The sequence below is a fragment of the Thamnophis sirtalis genome, unplaced genomic scaffold, assembly GCF_051295495.1.
Source record: "Thamnophis sirtalis isolate CommonGarterSnake01/CBP01778 unplaced genomic scaffold, rThaSir2_p1.2 scaffold_4, whole genome shotgun sequence".
Lineage (NCBI taxonomy): Eukaryota > Metazoa > Chordata > Lepidosauria > Squamata > Natricidae > Thamnophis > Thamnophis sirtalis.
Window position 1 is genome coordinate 86,623,260 of NW_028261384.1, and position 19,709 is coordinate 86,642,968.

Below are 19,709 nucleotides of genomic sequence, written 5' to 3' on the forward strand. Positions count from 1 at the left end.
CACACACACACACACACACACACACACACACACACACACACACACACACACAGAGGGAGAGAGGGAGAGAGAGAGAGAGATTCATGCACGGATGTTCCTTGTTACTTAATAATACAGAGTATGAATCTGCAGGCTTGGTGCATGTGATACTCAACTACTGTCTTTGGTTACTGAGAGCTAATCTACATATGTTGTAAATTACTAAATTCAATTTCCAAAATGATTATTTCAGGTCAAGGTGGCAAATTGCAGACATCAATAAAACTGTATATAATCTGAAGAAGGGGATAACATGAGGTGAATGCATATTTGGTTTATGGATTTGTAGCTGAAAGCATAATATGAATACCGCCCGAGGAACATTCCTGGAGTTGACATCCACAGACCCTAACGTTATCAAAGTTGTACTACAGAGAGACTCCAGAAAGCCTCATTGGTAAAGGGATTGGAACATTGCCCTTCAGCTTCACTGCCATCATTGTAAAGAACCTGGCAACTAAAAGTGCGGGCCTTCAGCTCTGCAATGAAAGAATACCTGGATTTAAGCAATGTTGTTTTTAAATTTAAATTAACCTATGTACCTGCTATGTGCTACTGACCTAGCAATCCAGAATCTGTAAGTGCTAGTTCTAATCAGAGAGAATAAAAACCTTTTGTTTCTTCAAAATAATTATTTTTCACATACATTGGGTGTCACACCCCTTTGATTTTGCTTCAAGGTCACCTGGAAGCCAAGGCGTTCTCTACAATAGTGATTCCTATCGGGAAGTATTTCAATTTATTAGCGTTCTCGTGTTATCTTAATTTAGATCACGTCACCTCATTTCTTGGGGCTGCAGGAAAGAGCCAGCATTACCGTGCTTGACCTGCAGTAATTCTCACAAACGCTAGTCGAAAATATATTTGGCCAGTCTGAGTCTCAGTAGATGGTGAAGACTGCCTCAGTGATTTAAGAATGATGCCTTTTGTCCCGGGTTTCCTACTGCCCTGCAAAGTTTCAGATCTCTTGGTACCCGCTCCCATTCCCGCCCTCAGCTTTCCATTCTCCGAGAAATAAATACTACACCATCCTGTTCCAGTGACGCTTTTGGTAACATACTTTATGCTTTTCATGAAGCATTTCAATGTTGGCAGCCAACTACAACTTCGTTTCCAGCCAAAGGAACGAGGAAAGAGAACGCTCCCGGAGTGACTGACCGGCCGTCCCTTCCCGGCCAAGCCAGCCCACGTGATGAAATATACCGCCGCCGCCGCCTCCCCCCCCCCCGGAAAGGGTGGCACTTTCTTGGGCAACCGGCAGGGCCTTGCCGTGCCCCTCCCCCGCTCCTGGACTGGGCGGAGAGAGCGGTGGCGGGGCAAGAGCCCGGTTAAGCAAGCTGAGCAGACGGCTAGTTCAAGGCGCCAAAAGCTTTCTCTAAGCTCTCTCCTAAGCGCGCCCTGGGCGCCTCAACCAACCCAGCCCAATCCTTCCTTCCTTTTCCTTCCTTCCTTCCTGCCCTGCTTTTACTGCGCAGACCCAAGCTACGGATGCCGTTCCCCGGCGGCTTATGGTGGCTGCTGTGCTGCAGGCAAGGTTTCACCTTGCTGCGACGTGACTACTGTGAGGCAAGCAAGGGGGTGGCCGGAGAGGAAGAAGTTGAAGAATCCTTTGAATTACGCATGCAAGGCGATGAGGTGAGCTGTGCGCGGGCGGGAGGAACATCAGAACTTCGTTCCATTCTTTTGGGAATTCTATCAAGAGCTAGAAGGAAAAACTATGATTTTTGTGGTCTGGGAAGAAAATGCGTGCCTCGATGTGTTCCACACCCCTCTGCTGGGGATTCAAAAGATCTTATGCAAATACTAACGATGCAATAATAAAAAGAGAGTAAAGTGGTCATTGGAAATTTTTCCGGTTTGGAAGGTCTTCTGATACCACTAAGTATCAATTTAGAACGTGCTCACTGACTGGATCAGTCAGATTAAATGTGGGCCAACATTCTTCTTCGATTGCTTTATTTTAAAGAGTTGCAAAGGAACATGCCTTGATGTTGCCTTTCTAGCCTGGTGTCCTTCAAAGCTACTGGCATTGCAGTATAGCTGTCATTAATAAGATACGTTCATATGTTCAGATTCATTGTTGGAAGAAATGATATTATTCTGGTGGAGGAGTTCTATCTTTTGTTGTTAGTTTAATTCTCATCCTATTTTTCCCCCTTTTAATTTGATTGATTTTCTCAGTGTTAATCCACAAGGATTCTATTATATTTCGGTAGCTAACTGATTTCCTTCTAATGTATATAACAGATAAATTGAGAATTTTAAGGGCTGAAATCAGGTTTGGATTATCCATGAATGGATTTATCCACAAGTGTGTACATTCTCCATTTTCAAACTGCTCTAGATAAGTCAAATTAACCTCAAAGTGGGGAACCTGGGAGCTTCTAGGGGTTGCTGTATGGTAACTCCCATCACACATCAAAATGGACTATGCTGACTGAAGCTGTTACAACAGCAAAATCTACAACAGCAAAATGTTCTTCACCTTTCAATCGAATTGCAGGAGTGATATGCTGACCTAGGTGAGCAGAAAAAATATGTTTCCTCATATTTATGCAATGCATGTGCCATGAGTTATATAGGACAAGCTGTTGTCTTGGATGCTTGGAATTTCTTCCTTGTTTCCTTTTAATTACGACAGAGAGTCAAAGAGTGATGGAGAACAAGGCTGTGTGTTGATTGGCATGAACAACTAACATATAGAGCCCATCAAAATGTTACAAAAGTGTTCACAGTAGGGCCTTCAGGTCTCTCACCCCATATTTTGTTCTGCTGTTCTTTTCCCCTTAAGAAGCAGAAAGAAAATTCCTCTGCCACCGCCATTTGAATCTGGTCATCCCCTTCAAAAAAAGTAGCCAAGGTAGCAAGGTGAACTGTTTCTTCCATTCTTATTTACCAACTGTCTGCATAGGTATGCAAACAAGTATTTCTTGCGCTCTTTAAAGCAGTCACATCTTTTTCTAGAGTTCTTTTCTAGAGTTACAAATAGATGCTATATTTGCCCTCTGCTCCAAACTGGATTTTGAGAATCAAGTACAAAACATATAACTCTGTATTTCCAGAAATTACGTTCAGGTTTTCGTGGCAACTGCAAGAGACAGTTAGATTTTCATAGAGACTTTCTACCTACTTAACATTGGCTTTACAGCATATCTAAATCTTTCTCATTCCAATCAAGTTCAGATTGCTGAGCTCTGGTTCAAATGAAACTATGTTTTAAAGGCATGATGATGCCTATACTAGGGCAGAAAATTTTCAGTCCCCAAGGAAATATTTCCTTTGTCTGGATAATCTTTTTCATGGCGTCACTTCTTGGCACAGTAAAAAGGCCAAGCTGTCCTCTCTGACAAAACTAAATTGAGGTGTGGGTGGCTGGCCGGAGGACTGGCTAGTTTTAAATCCCCAAGGGATCTTTAAAAAGTTCAGTTTAATTCAGAGCTCAGATGTGCTGGATTCATTTCTTTTCTGGGAGTTTCTCTCTCAAGCTTTCTTTCTTAGGTTAAAAAAAAGGATCGTCAAGATGAACGAGACATAACATGTTGAGGCAGTTCAGTATAGCTGCTAGAAGAAACTAGCCTAGAGTTCTTTCGTTTTCTACAAATCTGCTATTAGAATTCCCAAAAGTCGGAAGAAAAAAATCCACCTGGTTTTCAGAGAATCATCTGCCTGGTGGGTAATAACCTTGACCGGCCAGCCTATCCCCCTACATTTAGCTGCATAACAGAGTTGCCCCCTTTCACTTTCCCCCTTACTCCCCAATCATCAATTAAGAGAAATTATGAAACTATATTTTGATGACAAGTTGGGGATGGGGGACAAAGATGGCCCTGTGCTAAAAGTATGCTACAGGGAAGTGCCAAGTGGTTGGTGGGGTATTCCGGTACCAGTTATTTTTGGAACATTTCCTCAACCACACATTGTCTTGCAGAAGCCGAGGAGCATTTTCTGCTTAATCCTTCTGAGCGAGAACATGGGAAGCATACGGAATCAATTAAAAGAAAAGGATAACAAATATTCCAAACCTAGTCTATACCCACCACAACTATGGGATTATTCTGAGAATTGAGAATCTTGACAAGGCCCATATCAGGGGTACAACGAGGAGTGATTCTAGATAAGCTCCCAATCCATCCTCCTATTTCCAAGTGATCAAATAAAAAATTCTGGGAATCAACAGCCCTCTTTCATTCTTCCTTGATATGAAAGGAAAAGATTACCTTTGAAACTACCATTTTGATTTCGCTCCAAGACCCTCTGATAAGACTTTGTTCCCCTATAAATTGCTCTGTTTTAAAATCAATGACTGGCTGAGGATTACAGGAATAGCATCTAGAGGTGTGATGGCGAACCTACGGCATGCGTGCCAAAGGTGGCACACAAAGCCCTCTCTGTGGGCATGCTCGCCATCGCCAATTGCTCTTCTGCTCTTTGAGTTTCTGGGGCTCCGGCGTGCGCACATGCATTCCGTTTTGGACACTCGGTGCCGAAAAGGTTTGCCATCACTGATCCAGAGTGTATGATAAATGCCAAATTAAAGAAAACTGATTTTAAATTCATAGCTACTGCATCTTCTGGTGCATCTAGGCTGAATTGAATATGCAATAATTCAAAAATCTCTTTTTTTGCTACTTCTGAATCTTTTGCCAGGTTAATAAAAAGATTCTGAATATTTCTTCCTCCGTAGCAAGCTTATTTTATAAACCTCTATAACTACCCCTCGGTTATCTTTTTTGACTCCTAAATTATATGCTCATACTGTGCTATCTGAGGATGATTTTTGCATGAAGCTACTAGGATCTTCTCGTAAACGGGAACTTGACATTTGTCAGGTTGGAGAGATCAGAAACTGAAATCAGTTGTGCAGTGGTTGTCAACTAGGCATGCTGAACTATTGTCTACTCAGAGGGCATCTGCCATGCTTGAGATAGGATAGATTATTGGCTCAAACCCCACATTTGGGGGGTGGGGAGCAGAAAGCAGAACTGAAAGATGGAGCAAATGGAAACAAAGATTCTTAATCAGAAAACAGAAACTTGGAAATACATTGACGTGTATATGCTATTTCAACCAATACTAATTGCTTAAAAGGGCAGCTTTATTTTTTATTTTTTTTTTTTGTACTTTGGAAGCTATTGTACCCTTGGAAAATTTCTTCCTGCCATTGTTTCCATTGAAGAAAGGCAATACTCTATAAATCGTTAACATTTGAGGTTTTGGTCAAGCATTCCCTTTCAGTCGTTTTTACTTAAATTTTATGTTCTAGCTACGTGATATAATTGGAGGATTTTCCCCCCCGTGATAAATAGAAGTTCTTGGATTTTACATCCCATAGAATTCTACTTAACAATTCTACCAAACAAAATTAGTGCTGTGGTATTGCATACAATTATGTAAATGTAGCCTTTATCTAGACTCAGGAGCAACTCTCCCACTTGATCTCCTTGTTCTATATTTATTGATAGTTTTGCTCACTACTGATTTTTTTTTAAAAAAAGTACATTCATCTCAGTATTCCACATACAGTCTTTACTTAAATTTAAATGCACTATTTTCGTTCCACTTTTCCTGTGTAAAATTCCAAATAAGGAGAATATTGATTTGAGGCCGAATGATGTCTATTTTAATTTCCTGCTCATTTTTTTAAAAAATCCTATGATTGACTGGTTTTTCAACAGAAGTCCTGTTGAAAAGAGAAGTTCAAGAGCAATAGCAATAGCAATAGCAGTAGACTTATATACCGCTTCATAGGGCTTTCAGCCCTCTCTAAGTGGTTTACAGAGAGTCAGCATATTGCCCCCAACAATCCGGTTCCTCATTTTACCCACCTCGGAAGGATGGAAGGCTGAGCCAACCCTGAGCCGGTGAGATTTGAACCGTTGAACTGCTGATCTAGCAGTAGCCTGCAGTGCTGCATTTAACCACTGCGCCACCTAAGAGAAGTTAAGGTATTTTAAAAATAAACATTTTTACACCGTAAGTCTTTATTACCGATAATCAATTTTCTACCCTGGTTCACTAAAACCCTTTGCCATGGGAATTTGGATAAGCTGCTCTGAATTTTATAAATCAGAATTCGCAACTGTAATAGAATGGCTAAGCCTGTGATGAGGCGTTTCTTTCTCTTAAGCCTTTTTGTCTCCACATCTCCTATAGCAGCTTGTCAGCTCCTGTTGTCACTTCTTTGTCTCTGGAACTTCACCTGTTATGTCACCTCCTACCTTTGTTGTAGGAGAGAAGTAGGGCTCTCACAATCTGTGCTGACTTTCTGGCGAGTTAATGATAAAAATACAAGAAAGCAGCATGATTTCATAGCACAACCTCCTGGCCATGTAACCTAGAGGTTTGTGTGTAAAAAAGATTTGTCCCTTTTTTCCTTCCTTGAGACCAATCCCATTAAATACAAACAAAATCAAATTTAACTTTTTTTAAAAAAAAATTAAAAATATAACGTGCACACTCTCTTTAACTTCAAATATAAAAATGCAAGTATTTATTGCTGTTAAAGATAAATAACAGCTGTTCGGGTATCAATGCTGTGGTCACCAATTTAAAAGTTACAAAGAAAATAAAGTGCTCCCAGTGGCCCATCAGATGGTACTGGATTGTTATAAATTGCACATTCTCTCCTTTTCTAGCTATTTTTTGGTGCAATACTATGTCAATCCTGATGTTCCCAGTACAAATAAGGAAGCTGAATGTGTAACATCAGCCATTTGTCTATGTCAGGCTGGACATGATGATATTTATTTTATTTATAATCTGTATGCAACCAAGAGTCATGCCTTGAAAGGTGGATTGTATGTCAGAGCCTGAGAAAATGTGTATTGTATATCTGAGTTGGCAGCTTGTGCAGGCGACAGCCCCAAACAATAAATATACTTTTGTCAGGCAGGTATCTTCATTTAGGTAAGAACTGTTTTACCAGTGGGCATGAGCTTTATCTATTTATTTTCAGTGTTGTTGAGGAAACCACACATAGAGAAAGAGTTGCAAGCAAATAATGGCAGTGGCAAGGATGAGAAAACTGCTCGGCAAACAATCAGATTTTTCCTCATCCACTCTTTTCCTGCCACACATTGTGTCATTCTCTGAGTATCTCAGAGGTATGATCCATATCATTCATTGTTTTAATGAAAATCTGTAGAACGTCCTAAAGATTTAAAGTTTCATATTTCTCTTCTTAATTGATGGGAATTAAATTCCAGATAAGTTACTGTACATTTCTGGCTTTTTTTTAGAGATACCAAATTTTAATAGGATACAATGCTATACTCTTGATTTTGATTCACTGTTATAAAAGTGAAGAATTGTAAAGTTGTACATATTCAGCATTACTGAAATGTCAGATTTGTTTTGGTCCACTTACAAATTACAAATTCAGTAATTAATTCAAACAAAGCTAGCCTTGTTAATCCATGAATGTTTGGATGTGCTTTGCTTTTTTCAGTGTCTTTTTCGCTCATGATAATAAGGACACTTACATCATGCCTGTTTTCAAAAGTGCATCTTTCTATTCATCCTCACTATTTTTCCCCTACTTTCCTTCCCTACATGTGCATGTAATTGTCAATAGTAATGCATGCCATTCTTTCTCATCCAGAATGAAAATATTGAAAATCAGTTAGATGGCATTAACATTCGCAAGCTCTATGGTGTCTCGGTGTTCTGGGGAACTGGAACATGAGAATTGTGGCAGAGAAATGTGAAAAGCACTATATAACTGCAAAAAACTAAGTTTCAACCAAAACATCATTTAAGAGTATAAAATGCTTTATAGTCTTTACTAAGTGCCTCAGACATAATTTAAACCATGTTTTATAGTTTATAATCCATCCATATCTTGGTGCAATTTTTAGAAATGAATTATGAGGGAGAAATTAATTTTTGCAATTGTTTCCTAGATATTTTTATTTTTTTCAGTTCTGATGTTGCTTAATCTTTCCATGCTCTGTTGATGGTTGCTAGTCTCCTTGCCTTACAGGATTATGATGATCTATGCCAACTTGGGCCAAGTTACAACAGGTGTTAAAATGGCACAGGACAGTTGGTGTCCTGTCCATTACTCGATACCTGTTGCAGTAGCCCCCTACTTTTCGCCATCCAGTTTGACTTTATATATAGTCTCTCTCTCTCCCCCCCTTCTCTCATTCTCACTCTCCCTTCCTTCCTCCCTCCCTCTCTCTTCCCCTCCCTGCAGCTTACAACAAATCCAGCATCATTTTTTTTATTTGGGGCACCTTTGTGGGGACTGTGTACAAAGTGTACGAAGTTTTAGATCCCATAGTTCCACCAAACTATCACAACTGAATCTCAAACTTGCTTACAATTTTTGCCAACATTAGGGAATTTGCATGAATTAGTTGCCTGAGACTATAGTTTCCTGTCTTCTGTTAGGACTTGTCTGCTTCTTCCCCCCACTCCCTTTGCAGGGGAAGGGAGCTTTGGCTACAATAGGATTATTTTTTTTTGGTTGTCTTACCCAATAGAGTGTTTGTGCAATTCTGAAGAGTCTGCAGCCCAACACTGAGGTCGGCTGAGGATACAGGAACTTGTTCAGCTGCTGCAGCTTGCAGGATGTGAGAAGGTTGATTAGCCAGGCTCTGGCTTGGGAGGGGCAATAGTGCAGGCTAGGCAGCCTGGAAAGGTGCAAATTAATAATTTACTTCCTTGTAGGGTTGGGAGGCGTCATGCCTGTATGAATGTTATTTATGTGTTCCCATTTTCTGTTTAACCTCTTACTTTTGAATACATAAAGGATGAAATTACAGGATAGCGTAGTATCTATCTTGGAATTCTAATTTCTAAGTCTTCCAAGGTGTCTTCTGCTCTCATTTTTCTTAAATCTAACTCTCATGCCTCTGAATGAATCCTGATGACATTCTTCTTCTTTCTCTTTCCCTCTCTCTATTCACCCCATTTTTCCCAGGACTCTACCTTGCAAGTGAACCTCACTCAACCCAGTCGTGCTAGCAGTTGCTCTGAAAGGTGAGCATAAAAGAGTTGTATAAGAGGCAGTGGGAAACTGGCATTGCAGTGGGGGAGATGCTGTGCTTTCGGGGGAGAATGCTACATGTTAGCCAGAGTCATATTTCTGGCTATTGTTCTCCTAAAAGAAAGGGAGATTCTTAACATTCTAAAATATTAAACTTCCCCTTTAAAACTTCCCCTATTGCAGACCAGAAACTTCATATCCCTCCTTTCCCTATGGTTTTCCTCTTGAGAAAGGTTTCATCTTCAGGCTTCCAGCTGACACTTTGTTAAACTGAGAAGCAAAAAGAGGAGAAAGAAATAAAAGGCATAATGTTCATGATTACTTCGCACTTTAGGGTACAACCCTAGTATTGGGTATAATTCCCAAGTCTCCCCTAAGACCAAATTAATACCTTCCAAGTGCATCTGCTCTGTTCCGTCCTAATGTTTTCCGTTTATTCTCGGCTGGAAAGCCAAAAAAATCCATGGAAAGAATTCTGCCTGGTGACCCACACATCTCCCACTCTGCTTCAGAGCTAATAGTTCCCAGCTGGGATCAGGCATAGCCAGGCAGGAAGTAACTATTTGGGCGAGTGATTCTTGCTTCTTATCTGTTGCCAAGGTGGGTCTGGGAAAAAGGAGAGGGAAACAGAAGTTTCTTTTGTGAGGCTGAGGCCACTAGAATTCTGCTCCAGGAGGTTGCTGGGAGAAAGGGACAGGGGGAGCAGGATAGAAGTAGGGAGATGTGAGAGGGGAGGACATAAGAACATGGGAATGTACTTAATTCTTACTTGAGCTGCAAAGCCTAATTGTGATACTAGGACATTTAGGTAATTGTGGTAATAGAAATAGAAAAATAGTCGATAATGCCACGAACACCTGCAGAGGCGAATTTGCTTATCTGCAGTAATTTGTGGGGTTGGACTATCTGGAATTTGCTATAAAGAATCATGAATAGAGAGGAGAAGGAGAAGGAGGCATTATTTTCTCTTTCTTCTCCCCCCCCCCCCCACTTTCTCCGATGCGCAAATGCCAAGACCTCTCTCTGTATGTATCTCTTCCCCGCTCATCTCAGGCAATCCAGCCAGCATCCTTTCCTCAGCTGAGCTCCTTCGTTTCCCAAATTCTTGGCAGCTCTTCTGTATAAACAGCTTATTTTTAGTCTGAGGTTAACAGTGCAAAATCTCAGACCAGTTTCCCAGAACTATGGAAGAAAAGGGATTTTGGGGGCGGGGGCAATATTCTTCCTCTTTCCTTATAAAAAAAGAGGGAGACTTGGGAATTATACCCCAATATGTATGTGACTGGGTAATACAGTGCTGCTGTTATGGCTTAAAATCTGGCTGTAATCAGTGGAGGCTCCTGATCCATCCAATGAAAATCCATAGAGTGAGATAGATAACATCAGGATCCCAGCAAATTGGATTTTTTTGGAGCAAGGAGTGGGGGGAGTGAAAGAGATAGGTCTACTCTTAAGGAAAGATCAATTAGTCTCCTTTCATATATATTAGTGTAAGTCTGGCTGATGTCTGTTGCTTCTTCTCTGTTTGCTGTCTTCAGGTCTTTGCCGGTGACTGAAGAGACACACAGTCTTATCTCAGAGAACTGTGGAAGGATGCAACATGAACCTGATGCTATTGTGAAAGGTGGGAGCTTAGATTTGTTTCTCTCCTCCACTGCCCTTTCAAATTTTTAAAAAAATCTAATGGTTTTAAAGCTGAAGGGACTCAGCTTTTTTCCATCTTCCAGGTTGGCTGCAGAGAGAGGTCCGAGGAGGTATTAAAACTCCCTGGCTGCGTCCTCGCAAATACTGGTTTGTGTTGACAGAGGATTCTCTGGACTACTACAGCGGGTGTGATGTGAGTGCCCAACGCCTTGGATCCCTTGTTCTCACCAGCCTCTGCTCTGTGCTCTGGCCTGACAAGCAAACCTATAAGGAAACAGGTAAAGATTGTCGGCTTTTGCATTGTTAAACTATTTTGTGCTCAGCTTTAATACCATTGTAGTTTCTTTGTGGCAACAGGAATGAATGATTTCAGCAAAGGCTTGTTTTTTTAGTTTTCTTACTAAGCTATGGTCAGCCACTAACATATCCATAGTCCATAGATTTATTTAAGAAGTATTTTTAATTTTTACCCCCTTTTTGCGAAGTGAAAATATAACCCACACATTTTAAGAAAGTAGGTCAAAATTCTTTATACTTATCTATGATTATCTTCATGTTAATTATATATGAGTACTTTTCTCTCCCGTTCCTGCAGGCTACTGGGCAGTGACAGTTTTTGGCAGAAAGCACTGCTACCGACTGTATACAGAACACTTAAATGAAGCTGTACACTGGGTTTGTGCTTTGCAGAAGGTTATCATCAGCAAGGCCCCTTTGCAAACCCCCACACAGCTCCTCATGCGTGACATTGAGGTGAGGAACCAAATGAGCACAAGGACATGCCGTTGGGAGTAGGAATGGGGGTGTGGTTAAATAGCAATAGGGATCTGGGAGAGAATTTTGGCAGAAATAGGCAAGGGAAACATGCAACGATATTTCTTTGAAGTGGGGACAGAAAAAGATAATCCTATGCAATGTTTTGAGTGGGCCAAGAATTCAATCCTTTATGGTTAAATTGGTAACTTTGATTTCAGTGTCATTTTAAGTGCATCAAAATGTTTTTATGTTTACTTTTTAAAACCACATGGCAGTGAACAGATCTTGTTCAAAAAGGTGCTATGAATATTCATTAAATTCAATTTCAGTTAGTTATTTGTAAGTGTAAAGGTACAGATAGTCCTCAACTTATGACCACAACAGTTGCTAAGTGAGTTTTGCCCCATTTTACAACATTTGCAACATTTCTTCCCACCACTGTTCCGTGAATCATTGCAGCTGTTACGTTAGTAACACGGTTGTTAAGTCAATCTGGCTTCCGCATTAACTTTGCTTGTGAAAAGGGGATCACATGACCTTGGGACACTGCAAGTATCATAAATATGAACCTGTCACCAAGTTCCTGGATTTTGGTCACATGGCCATGGGGCTGCTTCAATGATCATAAATGTGAAAAATAGTCATAAATCACTTTTTCAGTTCTGTTGTAACTTCGAATAGTCACTAAATGAATAAATTGAGGACTACTTGTATTTCTGTTATTTAATTTCAATTCATCTCCATAGCTGTACTATTGTACATATGCATTACGCATTCCTTCTAAGATTTCCATTATAAAATACAGATGAAGATTGGAAGGTTTTTGAAGCCTCTGCATCACAGATAATGGCAATTACTGAAGTGTCATGCCCTTTACAAAAATACCAGCTATCTTAGCATGTCTGCTTAGGAAGGTGCTATGTTGGAATGTGGCAACTCCAGAGATTGGGCCCCAGTTCTAAGAATGATGAAGGTTCCTGAAGAACCTAGTGTTAATTTTAGTAATCTTAATGAGTAGAAATATAGATTAGATCTCTCTCTTCCCCCCACATTTTCCTCTCTCTATTGCAGGAGAACCACAACAGCCCAGAAATCTTGGATCAAATTTATCGCAATAATCCCATCCTATGTTATACAGCTGGCCCAATTTATGCACCTCTTCTGCCCTTCCCTTATGCAGGTGGGTAGGGTTTCTTGGCTAGTAATCAGAATCCTTAACTTATTGACTTCATTATTTGCTATGTGCTAAAGTTGTGTTGCTTATGGTTTTTCAGGAGCATGGCCTTGAGGGACCCTCCAAAACTCACCACCCACTAAAATTTAAGATGCCAGAAAAGGAACATTGTTAAATATTTAAAAAAATTATTATATCAATTGTATTGAATTTAAATGAAAATAAATCCCATACCACTCAATATTTAAAGTACTTGACCTAAATACAAACTGTGTGCATGAAATATACCAGTTCTCTCCCTACAGAGAAAATGAGAGCAAGGGCTTAAACAGATCTTAAATATTGTTTTCTTATCTTCTCCTCCTCACACAAACCTTGCCCAATTTCGCAGCTCAGGGTGGCCAAGGCTATGCAGGACTTCGTGATGAAGCCGTCAAACTTTTCCATTCACTACAACAGCTTGAAGAATTGCGAGATCCAATCCTTCTCATGCAGGGGGTGCTGCAAACTTGCCATGACCTTCCAGCCCTGGTGGATGAAATATTCTGTCAACTGGTGAAACAGACAACAGAGCCCCCTAATCCAGGGGCACCCAAAGATTTGCGCTATTGGCAGCTGCTTGTGTGCATGAGCTACACGTTTATACCTTCTGTGCCTATACTCTGCTATTTGCATCTGCATCTGCAGCGGTGAGCCAGGGAAATGGGAAACATTGTAAAACATGCCTAATGCAGAAATGGAAACTTGGGAATTCCACCTGTTGAGGAATTATAACTCCTAGCATCTTTCATCATTAGCACTTTGCTAGTTGGTGCTGCTGGTAGCTGTAGTTCAGCCACAGTTGGATGGCCATGAGTTCCCATTCTTAGTGAAAGCCTTTGGTCACAAACTGTGGTCTGAATGCAGACCAACTGGCAAAAACTATTTCACCCAATCTGAGGGAAATGAAAGGGGCGGGGGAGTGTCTGTGTTCAACATCCTTCCTTGTTCTATATGCAGGAGCTCTTATTCACAAGGGTGTGAATAAAGATCCCTCCCTTTTTAATGTGTTCAGAGACAATATAGTTCCAGTTTGCCAATACATTTCCATTAGGACTGCTTATGGCCTAGTAGGCAGGAAGTGGATTAGAAAGATAATTCATTTGACATATTTAAGCAATGTGCAAAGCAGACCTTTAGAAGGATTTTTTTTGTAGATGCAGTATTCTTCACATATCTATTTCTTTATTCTTCAGTTTGATTCAGAATGTTTAATGAACAATATTTGAAAAACAGCTTCAGTCCAGCAGGAGCCTCTAAAACCCTGAAACCCTCCACCTAAAACCTTCCAAACAATTTCATGCGTTAGTAATTTTTTGAATTTCTTAAAATTTTGTTCAAAAAGTTAAAATACAAATTCCCCAAAAATAACAAGCAACCCAAAAAAAACCCCAAAATGGACAGAACATTAAAAATGTGCATTAAAAAGGACAAAACACAAAATTTATGATTATTATCCCCTCTGATTACTGACAAATATATTGCAACAATCCTAGTTTTTCCCTTTCGTGAAGCAGGCCCATAGTCTAAAAAATTCCTACATCTATTTACTATAGGTAAAAACAAAATAGTTAACAGGTAAATCAACAGCAAAATTAAATTTCAAAGCCCTTTGTTAACAATCTGTAATTGTACTCAGGATCAAATATCTTAATAATAAAACTTTCCCTTAAGATTTTTAGTGGAAGTTTTCCCAATAATATCTTATTTTCCAATAAGCTAAACCTCTGCTGTAAATATTTCCACCACATCCATTGTTGAACCAGTCTCACTGTGAACCAAGGTATAAAGCCTCTTGTTAGTTTTTGTGTGGTTAGATATAATAAATCCATTTTCAAAAATCAATCCATCTTCCCAGAAAAATCTCATCCAAATTATTTAACACTATGATATGATAAATTCATCTTAACAGAATCCAGTTGATTCAGTCATCAAATTTGCCAATTGTAAATCTGTAAAATCCAGATGATCTTCAAATTTCTGCAACAGGCCTCCTGCTTTCCAGCCAAACTGCTCCTTCTTCAGATCTGTCAGCATAAACTTAGATTCTAGTCCATCCATTTGTTTGTCTGGCTTGGAAGGGTATTCTCTTTAGGTTTATTTAATTGCAGGTAATTTTATTAAGCTTTTAACCAAAGGTTTTGAAGTTGTAGGTTAAAAAAAACTTTTTTTTTTCTGTGAAGATGGCCCATCAGGCTTTATCTTTAACTTGGTGCATTATTTGCATTTTTAATATAAGGCAGATTCTCTTGTATTTGAACTTATACAACAGCAGAAAACAAATTCTTTCAAAAACAAAAAGGATAAATTTTCTGCAACAAAACAGAACATTGAAGAGAAAAAAAAGAAAAGGAAAAGTTCCATCATAAATTTAAAAAGAAAAAAAATTCTGTAGCAAAATCCCATATAGATGTGAATCCAATCTGGTCGCTTTACTCAGAAAGTTGTCAGTTAGGTTCATAATAAAAGCCAAAGTAGCTCAGAGTAGAAATCAAAAACAGTAAAGCAAGGAAGGAAATTTAACATTAAAATCCAGCAGACTGGATTTGAATAAATAGATTAAGAATAAATCAGCCTTCAACCAGTCAATTAACTTTGAAAAATAAGAAAACAATAACACTTTGAAATGTGCTGTTAAAAGGTGTGCTTAAAAAGCAAATAGCTAAAAGAAAGATGAAAACCAAAACTCTCCATCTGCCCCTACTAGGAATTGCAACCTCCGGGATTCCTCTTCCCAAGAGAGTCCATGGTCATCCAAGATTGATCTTGGATCATTCCTAGCTGTTTCCATATGATCTGGCAGTCAAGGTACCTGCTTTGGCAGCAAAATTGGTGGCTTATTGGCAGGAGAAGCAAATCCCCACCACCACTACCCAGCATGCCATCCTGGAGGGAAGTCACTGCAGTATTCTTATTAAAGAAACTTAATGGAATCACTCACTTAATATCATATCTTCCCCGATCTAATAGGGTGGAGAAAATGTTTCCAAGATCACCAGTGACCCACTATGGACATTTAATCACACAAGCCCTGCACAAAAGCAAAGGGCAGGAGTGTGTGCCCTCCTTGGATGAGATTGCGACACTAATAGGAAGCCAGGAAATCCCACAGTCCACGCATTGTTCTGGCACTACTACCTGTTATGTGACCATCACATCTAATGCTACAGCCCAGAAGGTGAGAAGATTGGTTAATTGGTGGGATGCAAAAAAGGGTCTGATACTAGTAATATAACTTCTACCTCCTCTTAGAAATAGCAAGTTCTACAACTCTAGTTTCTTACCAACAGTGAAGAGTTAGTCTTATATAGAATCATTTAACTATGTAGTCTGGTAGAACAATTACATTTGGCTTCTTATTCTCCATATAAATTGCTAAATCAGTTTCTTCCTCCCCTTATCTCGTTTTTCTTTCTTCAGCATGTTTGACACATGACGTTTGCAGCATTGAGTACTTTCCTACTGGACATTACTAGGCCTTTTGTCATTCCCCCCCTTTGTCACCTTATCCCAGGTGACTCAAGAACTGATGTTGCATTTGGGTGTGACCTGAATCCCCAACTTACTTATTTTCCACATGGAGAACTGGCAGCATAAGCAACCCTGTTCAAAGAATGTATTAAATAGTTTTATCAGGTATGGAAAAAAAATTCCCATTAAAAATATGTGTGTCAGTTATAGCTAAATTGAAAAAAAGGATCAAGGGTTGATTGTGTTTATAAACTTGATTGGAAAAAAAAAAGCAAAAGCTAGAGCCTATCTGGCTGCAGCAACCATTATGCCATCAGACTGGCTTATATGAGGGACCACCTATTCCCAATTACATCCACCAATCCCATAAGATTCTTCAGAAGAGGTGTGATCTGGGTCCCATACATAAGGGATCCAGGAAGGGAAGCTTTTTACAGTTTGGTTGCAGATCTTGTGTAGGTTTTTATTTATCATTTTTATATTGTATTTTGTTTTTAAGAATTATTGGGCAACAGATAATGTATTGAGAGATAGTTGTATAAAATAGATGAAGGAATACATAAATAAGAGTAGCAATAGCACGTAGACTTATATAGCGCTTCACAGTGTTTTACAGACCTCTCTAAGTGGTTTACAGAGTCAGCATATTACCCCCAACAATCTGCAACCAACCATTTTACCTTCCTCGGAAGCAGAGATGGGTTGCTCTTGGTTTGGCCTGGATCGGGCAAACTGGTAGTGGCAGTGTTGGGAGGCTCCGCCCGAACACTTCTGTGCATGCGAAGAAGCGTTGCGCATGTGCAAGAGCAAACCGGTAGTAAAAAAAATGGAAACCCACCACTACTCGAAAGGATGGAAAGCTGAATCAACCCTGAGGCTGGTGATATTCAAACTGCCAAATTGCAGGCAGCCGGCAGAAGTAACCTGCAGTACTGCATTGTGTACCTGCAGTACTCCACTGTGCCACTATGGCTCTTGTAGTATGCTTTTGCAAGGGAGAAGCCTCCCTTTGTCAAGTCGGGACAAAACTAAGCAAAATAAACATTCAAGTTTGCAAGACTTTAAAGCTGCAATTTGGAAACAGTGCATTCTATAAGTCAGAAATCCATATTGTTAACTTTGAAATATTAGGAAATAGTCACTCAAACTAAGGAGATTTCTATTCCTACCCCAATTTCTTACCTAAAGGTGTAGCTATGGTAGGCAGGCATTCTAGCTATGGTGGGCAGGCATTATAGTGGAAACTTAAGAAACTATGGTTTTTCAATGTGAGTTAAATCCTTTGCAACAGCCAGCAGTGTGCACTGTTTTTTACTGCTGGAGATAAGGTCATGAGAGGTAAAGCCCAAAGTGGAGAAATTTGTTCCAAAATTAACATGCGTTTTCTGCCGGTTTGTTGTTTCAGCCATATAAACTGTCTACCAGTAGTAGTATTCTATCTTTAAGGATACATTCAGAATTTGAAGGGCAACTTTGCTATGCCTCTGCTTCAACCAGCTTTTTTGTATTAACCTGATTTATTCTTATGATACCTTCGCATCCTATAACTATATCCTATTACCTATCTCCAGGATCTTTTTTGTTAGGGCACTGTCTGTTGGACTTCGGATCTTCTTTGGCCAAGCAGTAAGTAGAGAAGCAAGAACATCTACACAGTGGTACCCTGAAGGCTATTTTTCTGATATGGGCCATCATGAACAATCAGAAGAAATGAAGTATGGGACAACTGAAGGTCATGGAAACTTATTTGAAGAAGTCTGGAAAGTGATTAGCTCTGCCCTTTCCAGGGTATTCTCAGGTGAGTTACTCCATCTGGAGAATATGAAAATAGATTGGTACCAATTTGGACAAAGCCACTTATGTGAAAGGGCACATGGAAATATTTTAGGAGTCTGGTTAGGATCTTAATTAGGACTAAGAATTATTATTCTTTCTATTAAGAATAGTTTATGCATATGAGAATTGTCCAGAGGCAATTTAGATAGTTGATTTCATTTTAATATCTTTGATGGGTGAGTTTTGCTTTAATTAATGTATTGCTGCAAACATTCACTGTTCCTCCACCTTTATACATAGTTAGCCAATGTATCTTTTTCCCAACCCCTGAGTCAACTTGTTCTACTCCCAGGGGAATGCTAACCTTTAGGACTTTCAGGTGAGCTGCATAATATTCCAAAATATAATAGGCCCATATTGCTTAAGTGATGAAATTCCTGTCATTCACACTATGTACAGTAACCCAGCAGGGAAAGTCGAAAAAGCTTATTTGATTTTGAAATAATGCCAATCTATAACTGAAGTGGTGCTCTCGGTAAGTAGTTACAATCATATCCTTGCTGTATATTGAGACTATTACAGAAATTTGATACAGATGAATAAATGTAAGTGTACACATTATTTGTCCTAGTCTAACTTTTTTTTAAAAAATATGCTAATACTTTGTTAACAGTCTGTACATCTGTACATCAAGATGAAAGTCTGTTCAGTATGAGAAAAGGGATCAATAACAAATGCAGGGGTGTTGACAGAAAGCTCTGCACTACTGTACCATTCTAAGTCCAGCTGTATTACAGTGTGTGACATTTGATTAATGTATGTTAAATTTAACATAAAAGTGTAAGAACATGGTTGCTTGAACTCAGTGTATATATCTATAAACCCCATGTAGTTTGTTTAATATGGCAAAAAACCAAGTTGGTTTTACCCAACTTTGACAAATTTGAACAAAAAACATATTCTTACTAGGTTGCTAATTAGCTATGCATGCAGGTTGATTGAAGCAAACTAAGTTCCACAGACAGTTGTGGTATTCAGAACATTTCTATATGTTCTGTGTCCTTAACATTTCTCCAGCTTTTCTGACTGGAAGGATATATACCAAACCCTTCTTTAATTTTCTCTTTGTTTTGGGGTTGTTCAAGAAGCAGAAAGTATTTGGAAGGCAGCTATATGCTGGGAGGACCTTAGTGTTTATCTGATACCAAAGACCTGTTGCTTTCTTTTTTCAGATGAAGACAGTTCTGCAGCATCAACAGACAAGCATGTTCAACATCAAGAGCTCCCAGAAATCACATGAACAGGGAAATATTCCCCAAAATGCCAGTGGTAGAATTTTGAGTTGACTCCTAGGTATCCTGGCAAATGTTTTGGATCAGCATATATTCTGGTCATTTGAAAAGAATAATGGTGATACTGTTTGCTCCTAAGGAGCTGATAAATTATGTCTTCTATTCAGAGGAATTCTTTGTTTTCCACATCTGTTCTAATTAAATACTTTTTATACAAAATGTCTCCTTGTCTCCTGTGTAAAAAAAAAAAACAGCTTTGTTGCAAAGAAAGCTGAAAAGTTTTACTCTTCATGCCCCTTTTCTTCATCTGGATAATACCTGGCGCACTATTCCTACTGACAAAGTCTACCAAACAATGGATAAAGAAACTAGCCAGAGCCATTATTTTCTTTCCTGTGGTTGTCTCTTAAGAATATATATTAAGGAATAAATAGCAATTATTTAGAGGTAGTCCTTGATTTAACTGTTTGAATAATGATGGTGCTAAACAGAGGGACTTACAACCCCTGCCCAAAGTTACAGGCAC

At 39.3% G+C, this 19,709-nt stretch overlaps 1 protein-coding gene across 4 annotated transcripts; it reads left to right on the top strand.

The window, feature by feature from the left end:
- Positions 1–1,329: 1,329 nt before the first annotated feature.
- Positions 1,330–19,402, top strand: PLEKHH3 (pleckstrin homology, MyTH4 and FERM domain containing H3). 4 transcript variants are annotated; one of them, XM_087713282.1, is made up of 11 exons: positions 1,333–1,674; positions 8,966–9,024; positions 10,570–10,655; positions 10,759–10,953; positions 11,271–11,428; positions 12,503–12,611; positions 12,997–13,294; positions 15,615–15,822; positions 16,065–16,280; positions 17,687–17,913; positions 19,124–19,402. In XM_087713282.1, the coding sequence occupies exons 1-9, from the start codon at positions 1,528–1,530 to the stop codon at positions 16,071–16,073; spliced, it is 1,269 nt and encodes a 422-aa protein (XP_087569408.1). In that variant the 5' UTR covers positions 1,333–1,527; the 3' UTR covers positions 16,074–16,280; positions 17,687–17,913; positions 19,124–19,402. The 4 variants fall into 4 exon arrangements, with proteins under 4 accessions (XP_087569409.1, XP_087569410.1, XP_087569407.1 ...); XM_087713284.1 differs by lacking the exon at positions 15,615–15,822 and having other exon boundaries at positions 1,331–1,674; XM_087713281.1 differs by lacking the exon at positions 16,065–16,280 and having other exon boundaries at positions 1,332–1,674.
- The last annotated feature ends 307 nt before the right edge of the window (positions 19,403–19,709 follow it).

What these genes read in the sequence shown, in the direction of transcription:
- PLEKHH3 (XM_087713281.1), top strand. Translation starts at nt 1,528, where the DNA reads ATGCCGTTCCCCGGCGGCTTATGGTGGCTGCTGTGCTGCAGGCAAGGT. An exon ending in GCAAACCTATAAGGAAACAG is followed by an intron (nt 10,954 to 11,270) that starts GTAAAGATTGTC and finishes CCGTTCCTGCAG; the next exon opens with GCTACTGGGCAGTGACAGTT. An exon ending in TTGCATCTGCATCTGCAGCG is followed by an intron (nt 13,295 to 15,614) that starts GTGAGCCAGGGA and finishes CCGATCTAATAG; the next exon opens with GGTGGAGAAAATGTTTCCAA.